This window comes from Acromyrmex echinatior, chromosome 4 (assembly GCF_024713525.1).
Source record: "Acromyrmex echinatior isolate Ae372 chromosome 4, ASM2471352v2, whole genome shotgun sequence".
Taxonomy (NCBI): Eukaryota; Metazoa; Arthropoda; class Insecta; order Hymenoptera; family Formicidae; genus Acromyrmex; species Acromyrmex echinatior.
The window spans coordinates 6414383-6430795 of NC_141855.1; the positions used below are offsets into that span (position 1 = coordinate 6414383).

At 26.4% G+C, this 16413-nt stretch overlaps 1 protein-coding gene across 3 annotated transcripts; it reads right to left on the reverse strand.

The window, feature by feature from the left end:
- Positions 1-8457: 8457 nt before the first annotated feature.
- Positions 8458-16413, reverse strand: LOC105152518 (cytochrome P450 4C1). 3 transcript variants are annotated; one of them, XM_011066877.2, is made up of 12 exons: positions 14825-16413; positions 13831-13940; positions 12620-12710; positions 12228-12413; positions 11528-11560; positions 10890-10939; positions 10619-10724; positions 10391-10497; positions 10250-10318; positions 9815-9983; positions 9053-9232; positions 8458-8991 (listed from the first exon to the last, which is right to left on the reverse strand). In XM_011066877.2, exons 1-12 carry the CDS (start codon positions 14973-14975, stop codon positions 8828-8830), a joined length of 1416 nt encoding a protein of 471 aa, XP_011065179.1. In that variant the 5' UTR covers positions 14976-16413; the 3' UTR covers positions 8458-8827. The 3 variants fall into 3 exon arrangements, with proteins under 3 accessions (XP_011065179.1, XP_011065177.1, XP_087261376.1); XM_011066875.2 differs by having other exon boundaries at positions 10890-10992; positions 11467-11560; positions 14825-16412; XM_087405250.1 differs by lacking the exons at positions 12228-12413; positions 12620-12710; positions 13831-13940 and having other exon boundaries at positions 10890-10992; positions 11467-11560; positions 14825-16409.

Sequence of the window (16413 nt, forward strand, 5' to 3'; positions counted from 1 at the left end):
ATAATGTTTGAATTCGTAAAAAACTGTAATTATTTTTTTTTTACATTAAATGACATCACTTTTTGTGTTTTTAACGTACAATTTGCCAGAAAAAAACACTCTAACAACTTCAATAAAATTTTATTGAAACGTTGAGAGAATATTATATTATATGCAAAACGTTATTATATTATTTTAAAAAATATGATAAAATTTAATTCCTAAGTTTAAAAAGAAATTAAAAATGTTTTTAATATTATAATGGAATCAATTATTTTATAGTATGTACTACATTAATTATATATATATAACTTAACATTAAATATACAATTATTTATATTATAAAAATCTATATAAAATATTATCGTAGAAGGAGAAAAACACAAATATTTCTATATTTTTATTTATTATAAAAATATTATAGAAATATAACATATTAGAACGTTATAAACTTAAAAAGATATAATTTTGATAAAAAAATTTTCATAGAATAGCTGTATATAAATATACAGAATGTCCTCGCATATAAGTGACCATCCTTTTTTAAAAAACTAACAGAGACCTAATAAATATAATATCAAATTAAACATAATTTCTAACTAAACACTATTGTGAGTATATTTAGATCTTTCTGTTACGGCCTTGCGATGTGATCAACTTCTGACTCTTACATATTAATCAGATGACAACATGTTAATACATGAATCATATTATATTTATTAGGTCTAATCTCTGTTTACAAAAAGAAAAAGAGTTGCCACTTATATGAAAATTCTATATAAAATTGCATACTAAATATATCTATGTATGTTTTCTTTCAGTAATTGTAATGAAAATTTCTACTGTAAATATCACGCTTTATTAATTAAAAAAGAAATTACAACAAAGTACAATGCGTATATATTCGTATGCGAATGCATCAAGTTACACAGTAATACAAATATTCAATATGCCGAGCGATTACTGCAGAATTTATGCCTGGAAAAGTAGGTTAGTTATTCTTTTGTTATACGATTATGTTTGTTAAAGCATGGAAAAGTTATTTGCATTCTCTTTCAGGACAGAGTAGAATTTTATTATTTTTTAACAATGTTCAAATATCAGAATACGTATTTTTTTTTCTATATTATTGATACATTTTATAAAACATTTTGTTCATAACGATATTTTCTGTTTTTGCACGAAATTGAAAAAAAAATAGATATGCATTGAGTGTTGCACAAATATTTCTTTTTGGTCATTAATAATAATTGTCACTTTTCTAACTATCTTCTATATTGATTATTTCGTATTTTTAATTAGTTATTCACAAAATTACGTGTTATTGATCATTTTTAAAATTCCTTAAAAATTTTTTTAGTAGATAAGAACAAGTAGATAAGAATATAAAAATAAATTTTTTCTATATAATACACAGAAACTATCTTTTTTTAATATCTTTCTCCAAAAGGACCTCACATTAAATTAAGCTAGGTTTGTATCATTGTTTATACTTTAAGAAGGGGTTTAAAAATATAAAAGGTTGAAAAAATGCCATGTTGAGATATTTTAAATCCGCAAGTGGATGCTGTTTTATAATCATTTGTATCCGATTGTACCACAATCGGTTCCATTTATACGGTTCCTCTTAAAGGGGTAAATATGCATAATATATGAAATTTTAAAAAATGGAATGAGAATTAACTTCACCATTTTTGAAAATATTTTAATTTCGATAGAATCACTCTTGTTTAAAATATTTCAAAGTGTTGTGTTAGCATTTTTTTTCAACTCTTTATATTTTTGAATTCCTTAAGGTACTAACGAAAAGGAAAGTGATACAAATGGATACGAACCTAATTTAATACGTATTAAAAAAATTTTTTTCTTAAGTCGAGTGGCAGGTTCACATAAGTCATTTGACCGACTTCGTGAGATCTCTCTGTAATTGTTTATCTAATTAAATTTAGTTAGAGTATATATACATATATATATATATATATTTATTCTAAAATATCGAAATAGCATCGAAGTAGTAGTATGAATCTAATGCTGTATAAGAAATGAAGAAAATATTCGGAAGAATTTTTCTCTCCAATTCAATGAATAGTATTGTAACTATATTTGCGCAATATAATAACATTGAGCATCTTTATTTACAATTTTCTAAAGGTATTTGCAACAAACGTTACAACATCAATGCATATAATTTTGTATCTATTCAGTCTATCTATTATATATATATCTATTATATAATATCTATTGTTTTATATTTATTCGACATTTTTGTATTGTTTAAAAATATATAATTTATCTACAAGAAAAACATTATTGTGCAAATAATTCTTCTGAAAACTGACATTTGGATACTACAGTTGTAATATTTTTCATTGCTCTCTTGCCGTTACATTAATTTTTATTTATCCTAAATAATAGGATATCTTTAAAGTCTATTCCCACTCCTTTTTATATTTTGGTACAATTTAAAATTATAAAAAACCGCGAAATACATGATCATTTCGATTATTTATATAATGCAGCTCTTCGAAATGATCAAACACATAAATCGCGGTTTTTCATCAATTTTAACCATTTTCAAAATACAGGAGTAATAAATTGTATAGACACACTATATTAATAATTGTATATTAATAATTGTTTATTGATATATAAATAATAATTTTACACTTTTTGAGGTATGACAGATGTGTAAAATAAGAAGAAGCAATGAAAAAATGTTCAATTATGCAAATTAAATATAATACACTATAGTCAACATTCGATGATTTTCCACTACCGTAGAGACACTGCATGCAAATTTGACTTTCACTTTAACAAATATGTACGTATAAATATTTGTAAAAAATATGTATGTATATATATATATATGTGACATGTATTATTAAATGATTGTGATTAATAAAATATACATACTTGCAGAAATTAAAAATAAAATACAAAAAAATTTCATTTTAAACATGTTTCCTCAAACTTTTTTTCTTAATTATATGTTTAAATTTTATCATCATGTAAAAATCGAATTATGATATTAATTCCCTAATTAATTTTTAAATAAAAATTTCATATTTTAAATTTCATATTTTATAACGGGGATATTATGATGTAAATTAAAAGTAACTAAAAATGATTTTTTAAAATAAAAAATAATTTTAATTTTAATACTTTTGTTCTGAAAATTAGGCTTCATGAAAAGAAATAGATTGAGTTCCTTCTAAATATTAAATGTAGAAGAAAATCTCCGCATCACAATAATGGAAAGAATATCATAAAAAAGACAATTGATATAATGTAAGGAGTAAATCATTTTTATAATTTAACAAAAAAATCTTTCTAGAGCATAGATCGTTTAATATATTTGTTTATTATAAAGATACCATTTCAGATTCGACAACCTGCGAGTGATTTCCTTTTTGGATTGAGAAGGAATACGTTAAAATAATTGTTTGATTGTTGAGAATAATTCTGAAGAGAGTCGAGTTTGGTGTTATCTTGCTCTTGTATTAAAGCAATAGTAACATTTTTTTACATTATTTTTTGCACACTGTTCTCATTAACTTGTACCATATTGCATTCTCATTAGCTCGTGTTTTTCTTTAACATTAAGACAATCTACAGTTATAATTGATATCGAAATAATGCAAAATACATTTATGTATTTCTATTCACAATTATGTAACTTCATATATCATCAGGAGATATACATAAAAGTGATAAAATTTAACAAAATCTAGAAATTATATCTATTTCCACACATGATTGAAAAATGTCATATTTAATCAAGGCGATGTCTAATAATATTTCTTGTGAATTTATACAATTGTTAGTTCAAGCAAACTAGTAGACCGATTAATTAATTGGTTTTGAAACATAGTTCTAAACTGAAGCTGGAGCAGTTATATCACATATTAAATTGATAAGCAATTGAATATTATTGCTCTAAATGATTTGATGCTATCAAGCATCTTAAAAACTATGAATAATTTATTGCGATAAATATTATTTCAACTTGGATTTCTTATTCCGGATCTCCTTACTATTCGAACTTTTGTTTAAGACTGTGATTCAAGACCTACAAATAATGGACGTATAATTTACTTGAATTGAAAATTATAAATTTACATGAAAAATTAGGCACGAAGAGAACTACTAAAATAGTATTTTTCACTCGTGTGTTTAATCAGTCGATTTTTAATTAATATTTCTATTATTACGTTCTCATACATATTTATCGCAGAAAATAAATAAAAGATTTATTACTGCTGTCCAGTACGTTCAAATTATTGCGAGTGAGAAGAAGTAAAATATATTTCAACGTTCAGCTATTACGTTAGCAGACTGATTCAACATTAGTTGTATTCAGCAGATTCAACTGTTGCGGAGCAGATCTATGAGCGCTAGCTGCTATTGTATTCTTTTAGATCATCCAATAGCAACTCACGAATCCGCTCTGCAACAGTTGAATCAGCCGACCAATAATGCCCATTTTTAACAATGCAGTTTAATTTTAATCTCGGTTCAACTCTAACTCTTTATCTTTTTTTAGTTCTAAGAATTAAAAAAAGATAAAAACTAAGTCGAACCAAGATTAAAGTTAATTTACATTGAAACAGGTATAAATAGAATTACAAATCGCTCTCAAAGTCAATTATATGTTAATCACATTGTGTGATTCTACATATATTATTATATGATAATATGACGGCAATACGAATCTTGATGATAATAATTGTAAAATTGACGACAAATTACTGGCAAGTTGCTACCTAAAAAATAAACATCATTATGAAAATATCAAGTTCCTAACAAATATGGAATCAATTGTTGCAATTCTAGTAGCAATAGTTAGCAGTACATACTCAGGAAGCAACATGTCAGCAACAATACAGACAGTCGTTAGCTAGGATTTTATAATTTTTTAGAAAATTTCTCATGTTTTCTAAGTATTGGGTTGAAGGAAAAGTTTTGCAGATTCTTTAATAGATAACACTAGTGTTAAAAAATAAATATTATGTATCATTCAATTGCCGCACATATAACAGAATACTTTCTAGAAACGGAATAAATCTAATCTAGATAAAGTGTAATTATTTAATTTATACCGATTTTATTGCCCTTTAAATATGTTGTAGATGAGTGCTCTGAGTAATTTCTTACGAAAATTAAATGAGAGATGGTCCTGTTTTAAAAGGTATAACAAATTAAAGTCTTACAATAAGACTTGCATAGCTTATTTTAATTTTAATTTAGAATTTTCTACGCGAAGCGAGGTTCTCCTTCCTTACCCAGCAAACACAAAATTACATGCTGGGTACTTATGGGATAAAACAAAGTCTATAATTGTACGGCTCCACAAGGATTTTTGATTTTCTTCTTGTCAACTTTCAGTCTTTAATAATTCATAATTTCTTAACAAATTACCATCGATGATTGAAGTTTTGTGAAGATCATTCAGAGTCAGGACTTTGACATCATACGTCAAGATTAAAGTCATCAAAACTGAATCTGTTGTTCTCAATATTTACCAAAATTATCGGCAATTCATGAAATCTTAATTTATTATACCTCTTAAGCAAATGCTCTCACTTAATTTTTGTAAGGAATTTCTCACATTCTCTCCTACAACATATCTAAAAAAGAATAAAATCTATGAAGTGTAACCTAAACTGTACATTTATCTACATTTTTTTAAGACTTTCATATATATATAAGGTGCGCAACTAAGTTCTCGCTGTTATTTTCATGGCATTTGCATCAAAATAACAGCGAGAACTTAGTTGCGCACCTAATATATATATATATATGTGTGCGTGCGTGCGTGCGTGTGTATGTGTGTGTGTGAATTCTATTAGGTGTTGGAATTAATTCGTAGCGTTTTTAATGAAAGAATGTTATTTATTTCACATGAGCATTAAAAAATACATTAATGAAAGTACTTCCCATCACTTGTAAAACGCTACGAATTAATTCCAACACCTAATAAAATATTCTAAAATTTTCAAGATCATTTTCTCATTTTCTATAATTTCTAAATGAAATATTACATAAAATGAAATATATATTCTAAATGAAATATTATATGAAAATTTTATAAAATCTGAAAAAGTTTAAACTATTTTAAATGCCTATAACAAATGAAACTGGATCCAGTTTCGATTATTATAGGCATTAAACTTATACTTGTGTATTCATATATCTTAATAAATCGTTTATTACTTAAGATTATTCTTTCAAAAATTATAAAATATGAAATCTTAGAATATTTCAAATTTTACATACATATATATAAAATTATAAGAAAACTGTAGACTTAGGTATTTCTAAAAAGTTTCCAATTTGTAAAAAAATTCTAACAAAAATTTTCACCAGGACCAGTTCCTTGTGGAGCCGCTTGATGTAACGAAAGCATGGCATGGAATGAGTGCGCTAGATATAGAATATAATTCGAGAATACGAGAAACGTTATATTGTTGTATACCAACAATTACGCGTAGACATCCACGATGCCATCCTGAGTTGCGCAATTATGTGCAATCTTTTAGCTTCGATCGAGAAGCTTTTATACGTCATATGATATTGCATTGCATCGGGGAGGAATACGTGACATTTATGTGCGACTTGATACTCATATTTTGATATTACCTTGATTGGATTGACGAAATGGCATATGAGAACATAATGCGCATCGATGTGTCGCAAATCGCTTTGATGTATTACAAAATGTTTCCCAAAGACACTTTTATAATGTTGCTATTTGCAATCGTGCACTTGAACGTCGCAAAAAGTTTGCCACTCGACAAATATAAAGCCATCCGATGTATCCTGTTGAAAACTTTGTCATCGATGAGTCATATGGCCAACAGGACGCAATATAGAGATTCGTACAATGATCTGCTGAAATATTGTATATTCAAGGAGTAGACCCATATAAAAGCAGACAAAAATATTTCGAAACAATCTTCTATAAGATTGTTACGTTTTTAGAAATATACGAACCTTTAGAGCCATATTTATATGAAGACTGATAAATAAAAAATATTTTTTTTTTATTCAAACTTAATTATTTTTAGTTATAAAAAATCTTTGTTCTTTTCTTTTTTTCCATCCATTTCTTTATTCTTTTTGAATTTTATTTTTATTACGTTATTTATTCTCAGTTCCAAAAAGGATAAGTATAAAAATTTTCAATGCTTCTATATTTACTAAAAGAATACTTATGTATACAAGTAATCAAAAAATAATATATTCTTAAATAGTTTTCTGTAGTCTTTGTAACAGATTCAATCAGATTTCCAAAAAGTTGGTAATTATTTCTCTATAACTAAATACTATTTCTATTTCTGTTATTTCTTATTTTTTAATTTCATTTTTATTATATATTTTTTAATTCATAATTAAAATGTAATTCATAAGTAAAATGATAGCATTTTACAGTTTTTATAAAACTATATTAAATCGTCGATTATTAAATATACTATACATAAAACAACAAAATACCATTTAAAAAAAATTAATATAAATGTTATTGTATCGGTAATTTTACATGAATATAAAAAAAATATGTTCTTTTTTACTATATAATATTACAATTAATAATTAATAATCTAAAAATGCTGTGTACGTAGAAACGGAGAAAAGAAAAGAAAAAGCGAGAGAATATCATAAAAACATAAAAGTATTGTATTAGATTGTTATTATAGAACATAGAATTATGTAGTATATGAAATATCTTAAAAAGAAAGAAAAAATTTCATTTATTTTATTGAACTATATTATGTAGATTTGTAAAAAATATCATATTATTATCATATTAATATGTCTGCTTTTATATCATATTAATAGATATATATATATATATATATATATATATATATATATATATATATATTATAAAATATATTATAAAATATATTATGTATATTTCAGCATTTGTGATTACAATTCGAACATCATTGCAAACATCATAGTTTACTTATTAATGATAAAATTGCAAAGATGTACAATACATATTTATTCATCCGCGATTGCAACAAGTTATCTAACACGAATCATACATATCGTTATTCTGATTATTTAGTGGACAAGCTTAATGGACTTAATTTGTTAGAATAGATTGGCTTTGACAAAACGTAAAAAAATTTTCATATTGCCTCTTTTGGAATAATTTCATATACAATAGAACGATACTGTTTTTTCAAAATATTACAATCAGAGTATATTTTATTTATTTCTGTATTATAGATATTTTATAAAGCATTTTCTTTCTTTTCAATAAATAAAAAAAATTGAATGCGCAAGTACTTTTTTTTATAATAGTCTTTAATATTATATAATGTCGAGTTGTTTTTATAAACTTTTGTTTTTGCGTGAAGTATCCTAGTTATTCGAAAAATTAATTACGTACATTATTGAGTAGAAAATCTCTTAGGTTTCTCTCTTAGGTTTCTTATAACTTAAATTTGGAATTGAAGACTCTGCTGGTTGCATTTTTCGATTTAATATATCACATGATACAATCAACAATATCACATGTAATTACTTCACATGTAATTACTTTCGCTGACGATGGTTCGAGTGGAACTGAAACGTTCGATCGATATTTTATGTGAGATTTGAAATATACTATTGTGAAGATCGCACCAACTTCTGCGCTATTATTGCTCTCAATCGCCCGGAAATTTCTGATTAATGATTGTTTTATTATCTCATTTTGTTAATTAATTTGTTAATAATAATAATAATAATAATAATTTGTAGAATGAATTATGTATATCTTTGTTTAGTATTTATATCCAGTAGTATTTATTCAATTAATATTTATATCTATCGATTATATCCTGTTTTGTTTGTATTAATTTTGCAAAATAGGAACAAATCGTACACGAAGTGGATGAGGATGAAGTATGAGATCAACTTGCAACCGAACATCCTTTATATAATCAACGGGTTCCAAGTAGAAATGATGTATCAAAGAAGTTACCATCATCTTCATTTGCAGCATAGCATATCGTTGGCCTATAATTTGATATTTGTTGCAATTTGTTTATATAAAAGAATATAAAAGATTATAGCTTACCGATACAATTACGTGGTCCAGCACTGAATGGTATATATGAGTAAGGATGACGATTTCGAATCCTCTCGGGCAAAAATCTATCGGGATCAAATACCTCTGGATTTGGCCAAAAATTGGGATCTTTGTGGACTCCGTTAATATCAATAACCAGGTTGGTGCCAGCAGGTACTAAATATGACTCTAAAAAGCATAAAATTTATAAAATAAAATTCATAAATAATAATTGAAAACATTATAAGAAAATTTAAATTGAGTATCTATTTAATACAATGCAGAAATAAGTGTCTACAAATTTGTTTAATGAAAAATCTAATAATTATTTTAATTTCCTGAATAATATTGTTTTTTTTTTAATATTCTATGGTATTAGGTGTTGGAATTAATTCGTAGCGTTTTTTAATGAAAGAATGTTATTTATTTCACATGAGCATTAAAAAATACATTAATGAAAGTACTTCCCATCACTTGTAAAACGCTACGAATTAATTCCAACACCTAATATTATATATTGTAGCAGTTTTATATTTGGAATGTTTGAAATATTTTATTTTGGATAAATAAGCATTATTAATAAAAACATAGAAATTTTTGAAATCTTCCATTACTTAGTTCTTATATATATATATATATATATATATATATATATATATATAAAACTACAATATTTTCAAAACATTATTTTGCTATCTAATATATATTGAATAAGATATTTAAAAATAAAATAAATTTAAAAATACAATAAGAGTTTGGTTTAATACGTACGTAATTTTACGTCTTCTTCGCATATGCGTGATATAAAAAATATGACACTATGCAAGCGCAATGCTTCTTTTATGCATCTTTCTAAATATAATAGTTGATTCAAAAATTTCATAGTTAATTTATCTTCATTGTCTTGCATAGCAATATCGACTTCGTTTCTGACACGATCCTGTATCATTAATAATTAAAAATACATTTCTTATTTAAATGTATCTATATATGTATACAAATCAACTACATAGGTGTGTGTGTGTGTGTGTGTGTGTGTGTACATTTTTTTTATATCTGTCGATACATAGGAAAGCAAATTGTGCGCACACGAACTTAAAAAGACAATTAAATTGATTAATATTGATACAATTTTAATAAATAATTCCTGGAGTTAGTAAAATTAATTAATTTCTTTGTCTAAGAGTAGTTTACATTTAACGATACCTGAATGTCCTTGTGTTCAGCTAATAATGCCAAAATGAAACATAAACTTGACGCTGTAGTATCATGGCCCTATAACCATATTATAAACATTGATATACCAAATATTATATTTAAAAAATCTAAGAAATTACAAATGTATACCGCGAACATAATGGTATCAACTTCCTGCCTAATCTCTAAATCAGTCATGAGACCTTCACGAGATGCTGCTATGAGAAGATCTAACATTGCAAGCCTCTTCCTTTGCGCTAATAATAAATAATAAATTGAAATATATACACGATATTTTTAGAACATCATTTTAATCGTTAAATATAATTTATAATATAATATCAAATTTAAAGAATATCTTCTGATTATATTACGTACTTCCAATCATTTTTGGATCATCTTCTTCTGCTGATGTATCATTATCAAAGCTTTTCAAATATTGACCATTAGTTTGTTCATGATAAAGTTTTCTTTCGGCAATAATCTATATGTAAATACAAGATTAATGTTTTTTCTATGATTTACATAAATATGTTATTAACATTTATGATTTATCTTGCAATACTTCTTTATATAAAGTCATTATCATAACTTCTTAAAATAGATCATATTATATTTAAATACCATATTAAATAATATTTTGACGTACTCGGTCAGTAAATCCATGCAATATTTTTAGAACCTTCGCTTGCTCTCTACCTTTTGGTGTCAATGAAAATATCCAATTAAAGTACAGCCATTGTCTTTTTACTCTAAACGTTACAATAATTACAGTTACTAAATAATAGGCATGCTATTTTAAAAACATGATAGTATCGTTTTTGTAAAATTCTTTTAATTTCTCTACATACATATAAATCTACATACATTAGAAATATTTGAATAACTATATAAAAATAAATTTAGAACAATAATAAAAACATATTTAAAATCGTATATGCACAATAACTTTTTCTTACATAAAAATATATTCGTCTTTACACTGAATTATTTTTTCTCGATACTTTAGCATTTAAAATTTTAAAAGTTTTAAGCAGTATTTATTTTTAAATAAACAATTAAACTGATTATAATTTATTATACATAAATTAATAACGTGTTATGTGTAAATTTATAATTACTAACGATGTTTTACATTAAATATTGTTTATTTTGGTACGATAAAATATTAAGGTATACGTTAAGATAAAATGAGAAATATATTATTTCTTATGCCCATAAATTACCTATAAACAAAAAGCTCGCTTATTTGACGAATTGCTTTTAGATACTGTTGCTGGAACTCACCAAAATCTTTTAGAGAAGTGCCCATAGCAGTTTCTGTAAACATGTTTGTGAAAATATTACGATAACATCACACACACATACACACACACACACACGCGTGCGCGCGCGTATATGTATATTTAATTTTTCCGGCGGATGCAGGATCTCGCGAGATTCGCGAATTAGAGTTTTTTACTTTTTTCAACTGTGAAGAAAATGAATAAATGGATGTTTGTTTCTATGATAAATATATTTTTATTTTATCTTCTATATATCTGAAATAATTTACTATATATTATATAATAATAAAAAAACCGCTTTTCAAACATTATCTCTTTTTGATCACATTTGACCCTGCATTCGCTTTGCATGCGAGTTAATACTGTCTGATGTCCGCTGTCCGATTAATTCACAATATCTGTACACAAGTATACAACTGTATCGATCAATATAATCTGTTTTTGCAACCGTAGATACTTCGGAATACATACACATTCTATATAATGTATATGTATACATATTTCAAGAATATATGTATGTATATTTCAAGAATATCTACGGCTGCAAAAATTACATATTGATACATGTTTTATATAGATATTTTGAATTAAAGAAAGTTGTATTTTATTTTATATTATTCGTTGATAGATATAAAATTCTGTATAGTTCTGAATTCATATTCATTTATTATTTAAAAAAATTTAGTATAATTTTGTAATACCACATATTGCATTCAGCGTGTGTTCACTAATAAATGGTGATAAATTTTTTACAACTGTGCCGTCTGCATTTTTCAAGGACTTTATCATGTTTTTGCTTTCTTTGTCCAAAATCTCAACAAATCGTTGCAGTATATTAAAATGAAATGTAGAAGTTAATATCTTTCGCTGTGAATGCCACTTGGCGCCTAAAACATGAACAACACAATGTATAATTGTGAAATACGACGATTCGAAATAAGCATTGGAATAAACAAGGAACAATCTTTTAATTTAATTTCAAATTAAATTTATTTACATTACAAATTTATTTTATTATCAATATAATGAAAACTTGATAGCCAAAAAGAAACTTAATAGTAAAATGCATTCTTATTTGTATTAATATCATTACCTTCACTAATGACAAGACTAGTTCCCAACCAAGGTTTGAAAATATTATACATAAAAGTCTTTTTTATATATTTCGGATTGCTTAGTATCGTCTAAAATTGCAATGAATTGATTTCCAAAGTATTTTAAATATTCAATCATTTCTAACAAATATTTTACGAGCAAATAATAATGTAAATAAGGCCCTGAGAATAAATCAAACGAAATAAGAAATAAAGCCAATATGAACTAATACAGATATCGATACGTAATATTTAAATATTATTTAATAGTAACTCTCATAGAACGCGTATGCGAGAAATACAACCTATAGGAAATAAATGCCTTAAACGATCTAGCTGGATCTTAAGTGCTTGTATAATTCTGTGTGAATTTATATACTACATAGTCCTTTAAAATGCGCGCTAAAATGATTTTTCTTGAAACAGCATACTAATCTAGTAATTTCACGAGTTAAACTAGGAATTTAATAATTTAATGCTCTTACATATCTTAAAACGATGATGAATGACACATTACAATCCTAAATAATTCTTATTGCGAAAAATATTACGTTGAACCCGAATTTTTAACATTCCCTGCGAGCATCTAAATATTTATTAGCAGAATATTACCTATGTAATATTCTACTAATAATTATTTATATTTTTATATTTCTCGAGATCTATGATCTTGAGCGTGCAATATGATGAAGTCATTACTCAGATTATTCCAAACGTTTTTCATTTGACTTGGCAATTAATATAAATAAACTCTTAGATACAGAAAGATATACAGACAGAAACAATAACAAAGAAAACAGCTTCAATCCATTAATACAATTTTAAAATTTGACATGTTTTTTATACGATAAATACGTTTTTAAGTATTAAATATTGATTGTAATTGACGATCGAAATGTTTACATTTTATATTCTTACCAATAAATTTATCACACACGACTAACTAGTGTTGGCTCTCATAGTATCTTTATACCAGATTTATTCGTCAGAGTCTTGACTATTCATTGTAATAAAATTAAAGTCATGAATATGGCTATTATATATTAGTTTAGTCGTTTTTGTTACCATAGTCTGTGTATTTCTTATTCCGCCTGATTTTTACGAATAAATATATCTTTGTAAAATAAAAGAAAAAAATTATCTTATTCGTTAATACATATAGTAAGAATAATAAGAAGAGAATAAAAATATTTTCTTCATATTTCATTACCTCTAGATCATCCGGATGACGGATGGATATAACGGGTACAAAGAATCCCCAAATTTTATAAATGGGATAGTACCTATTACTGAGAGTAATCATACGTTTCCATAGTGTTTCTAAAAAATGTAAATGTACGTATGTATGTATATGTATGTGTGTATATATACATATATGCACCTAATAAATACACACACACATGCACAACATTTTTATTTGTAATATTATGTAAATTTATAAACATTAATAAAAATCAATAAAAAAATTTAAGGTAAAACTCCTGTTTAGGGGAACCCTCTCCGATGACCTTGACTTCGACATATGTTATTAAGGTCATGACCTCAAATAGGTTTTAGTTGTCGCTTACTTCGGGTTACTTAAAAGGTCCTTCGTTAACGATGAGAAGAATTCGGTCAACATGGTTAATACAATAGAAATATTTTTGATACACAGCTAGGCTGCGTTCCGTTTTACGCATGGTGCGCATGATCCATCATTTATCTCTGTTTAACATTCGATGAATAACAAGGATAAATAATGCAGCACGCGCATCATGCGTAAAACAGAACGCAGCCCTAGTCAATAGGTGCAAGAGTATCAAGCCATTAGGCTTGGCGGGTATTTATAAATTATGTTAATTTATGATAATGGATTAGACTAGAATATAAGATAGATTAGACTTTCACAAAATAGATAATTAGTTTGTTTTATATTCGTTTGAAGTTATTAAAATTTATTTAATATAATGGAATGGATTATACATAATGTATAATAAAATAATAATACAAGTATATAATGTATATCTTATGTTTGTAGGAATTATAAGGAATATAGCCATCTTAAGTCACAAGGCAAGGTGATTAAAATAAATAAATAAAAAATGTATCAAAGATCAAAATAGACTAATAATTTAATTGAATGATACAAACATTGAATCACAAATATGTAAAACATTTTAATTAAAATAAAATTTTATTTAAATATATGAAACATTTTAACTTACCTCGTGAACCAAATAATACGTATAAACTTCCAATAATTGGATAACATAGTGGTCCTGGTATTAAATTAATAAGTCGTCCGGTTCTACCATAATGCACATAATAGTTACACACCAATATAAAGACAAATGATAGCAATACAATAACAAACATTATTGGTCAAATAATCAAATTGATTTGCTTTGTAATATATAGGTTTCTATGGAAGAACACCTTTTTTGCTTAAAATGGTTAAATGCTTTTTTGATGCTAAAGGTTCGTTAATAGCTCTGAGCACAAGAATTGTCGTACTTATACTTAGAGACTTAAATTGTAGACGTAAGTAATGTACAAGTTGTACTTTGATCCAAAGTAATCTTTTTAATCCCATGACCTTGCTGATATATACGTTTAGCTAAATAACACTAATACGCATTCTGCAATAAGTCATTAATCATCGGAAGTTAGAAGCTGAAAATAACTCAATTACAGTCAATTTCTAACTTCTAATTTCTGATTTATAACTAACGGCTTATTGTAGAATGGCCATCAGCCATATTCAGAACGTGCTTACAGCGATATTAGCGTGCTAACATGCTATAATTTACGTTATGCATATACTATAGAATTTCAGAGATAAAAGCGTGCTTTTATCGATAAAAGCGCGTTCTGAATACGGGCTTAAGGGGGTATAACACCTTTTACGGCCAAAATTGACCTCATTTTCAAGATTTTTTTTTTACATACAAAGAAGTGCGCAATTCAAAATCGGGTCTTTGGGCTTTTTTATTTACATATTAAAGACACTGAACATATTTTTTGTTTTTGAAAAATCATCATGGTTTATAAAATAAACACATAGCACCGGAAAGCTTCTGATTCACTTTTATATTGGCCAAATTAAAATAGCGCTGATTAATTGGCTACAATTTTCTATGCTTCACTGCGGTGATATTCATTTCAGTGCATATATAGGTCAATGAGGTCACGTGACCTCCTTGTGACTGCAGTTCTTAAGTATAAGGAGATGTCATGGCGATCTAACTTTAATTTTCATGAACTGTTAAATGTGCAACACTGTTTATTTCAGATTCTTTCATTTCATGCAAAAACGCATTGAATAAGTCTAATTTTGTTCATTTTGTATGTATATATCATCTCTTCGAGTATGTAAAAAGTTATAAACGTATGGTGTTCTGCACACATACAATGCGCATGTGTCACAAGTGATGTATTGTATTGTACAATATTGGGTCATCTAAAAAGTATCCACGGTACTTTGTCATTAGATATATGACCATCAACACACATCTAGTGACAAAAAACCGCGGATACTTTTTAGATAACCCAATATATTATCTGACAATAGGAAAAGTGGGGAGTTAACAGTCTAGACTCTAGTATTATAATAGAAGTCTGTGAAGGTACTGTCCTATGAGCGAAAATTTATAAAATGCAGATTTTGTCAAGTGGAACGGAATAACGAGACCAATCACAATTGCAGAAAAGAGAGCAGAGTGTTATGTCCCAAGGTCCAACCGTTGGTAATTGATACCTGGACAAACCGGGGACCAATGGCGGGTAACAAATCGAGAGTTGCGCGTCCTTTCGG

Coding starts and splice junctions, on each gene's coding strand:
- LOC105152518 (XM_011066875.2), bottom strand. CDS start 14,975: ATGTTTGTTATTGTATTGCTATCATTTGTCTTTATATTGGTGTGTAAC. Junction 13,941..14,824: donor CGTATTATTTGGTTCACGAG/GTAAGTTAAAAT, acceptor TACATTTTTTAG/AAACACTATGGAAACGTATG. Junction 9,984..10,249: donor CTGAACACAAGGACATTCAG/GTATCGTTAAAT, acceptor TTAATGATACAG/GATCGTGTCAGAAACGAAGT.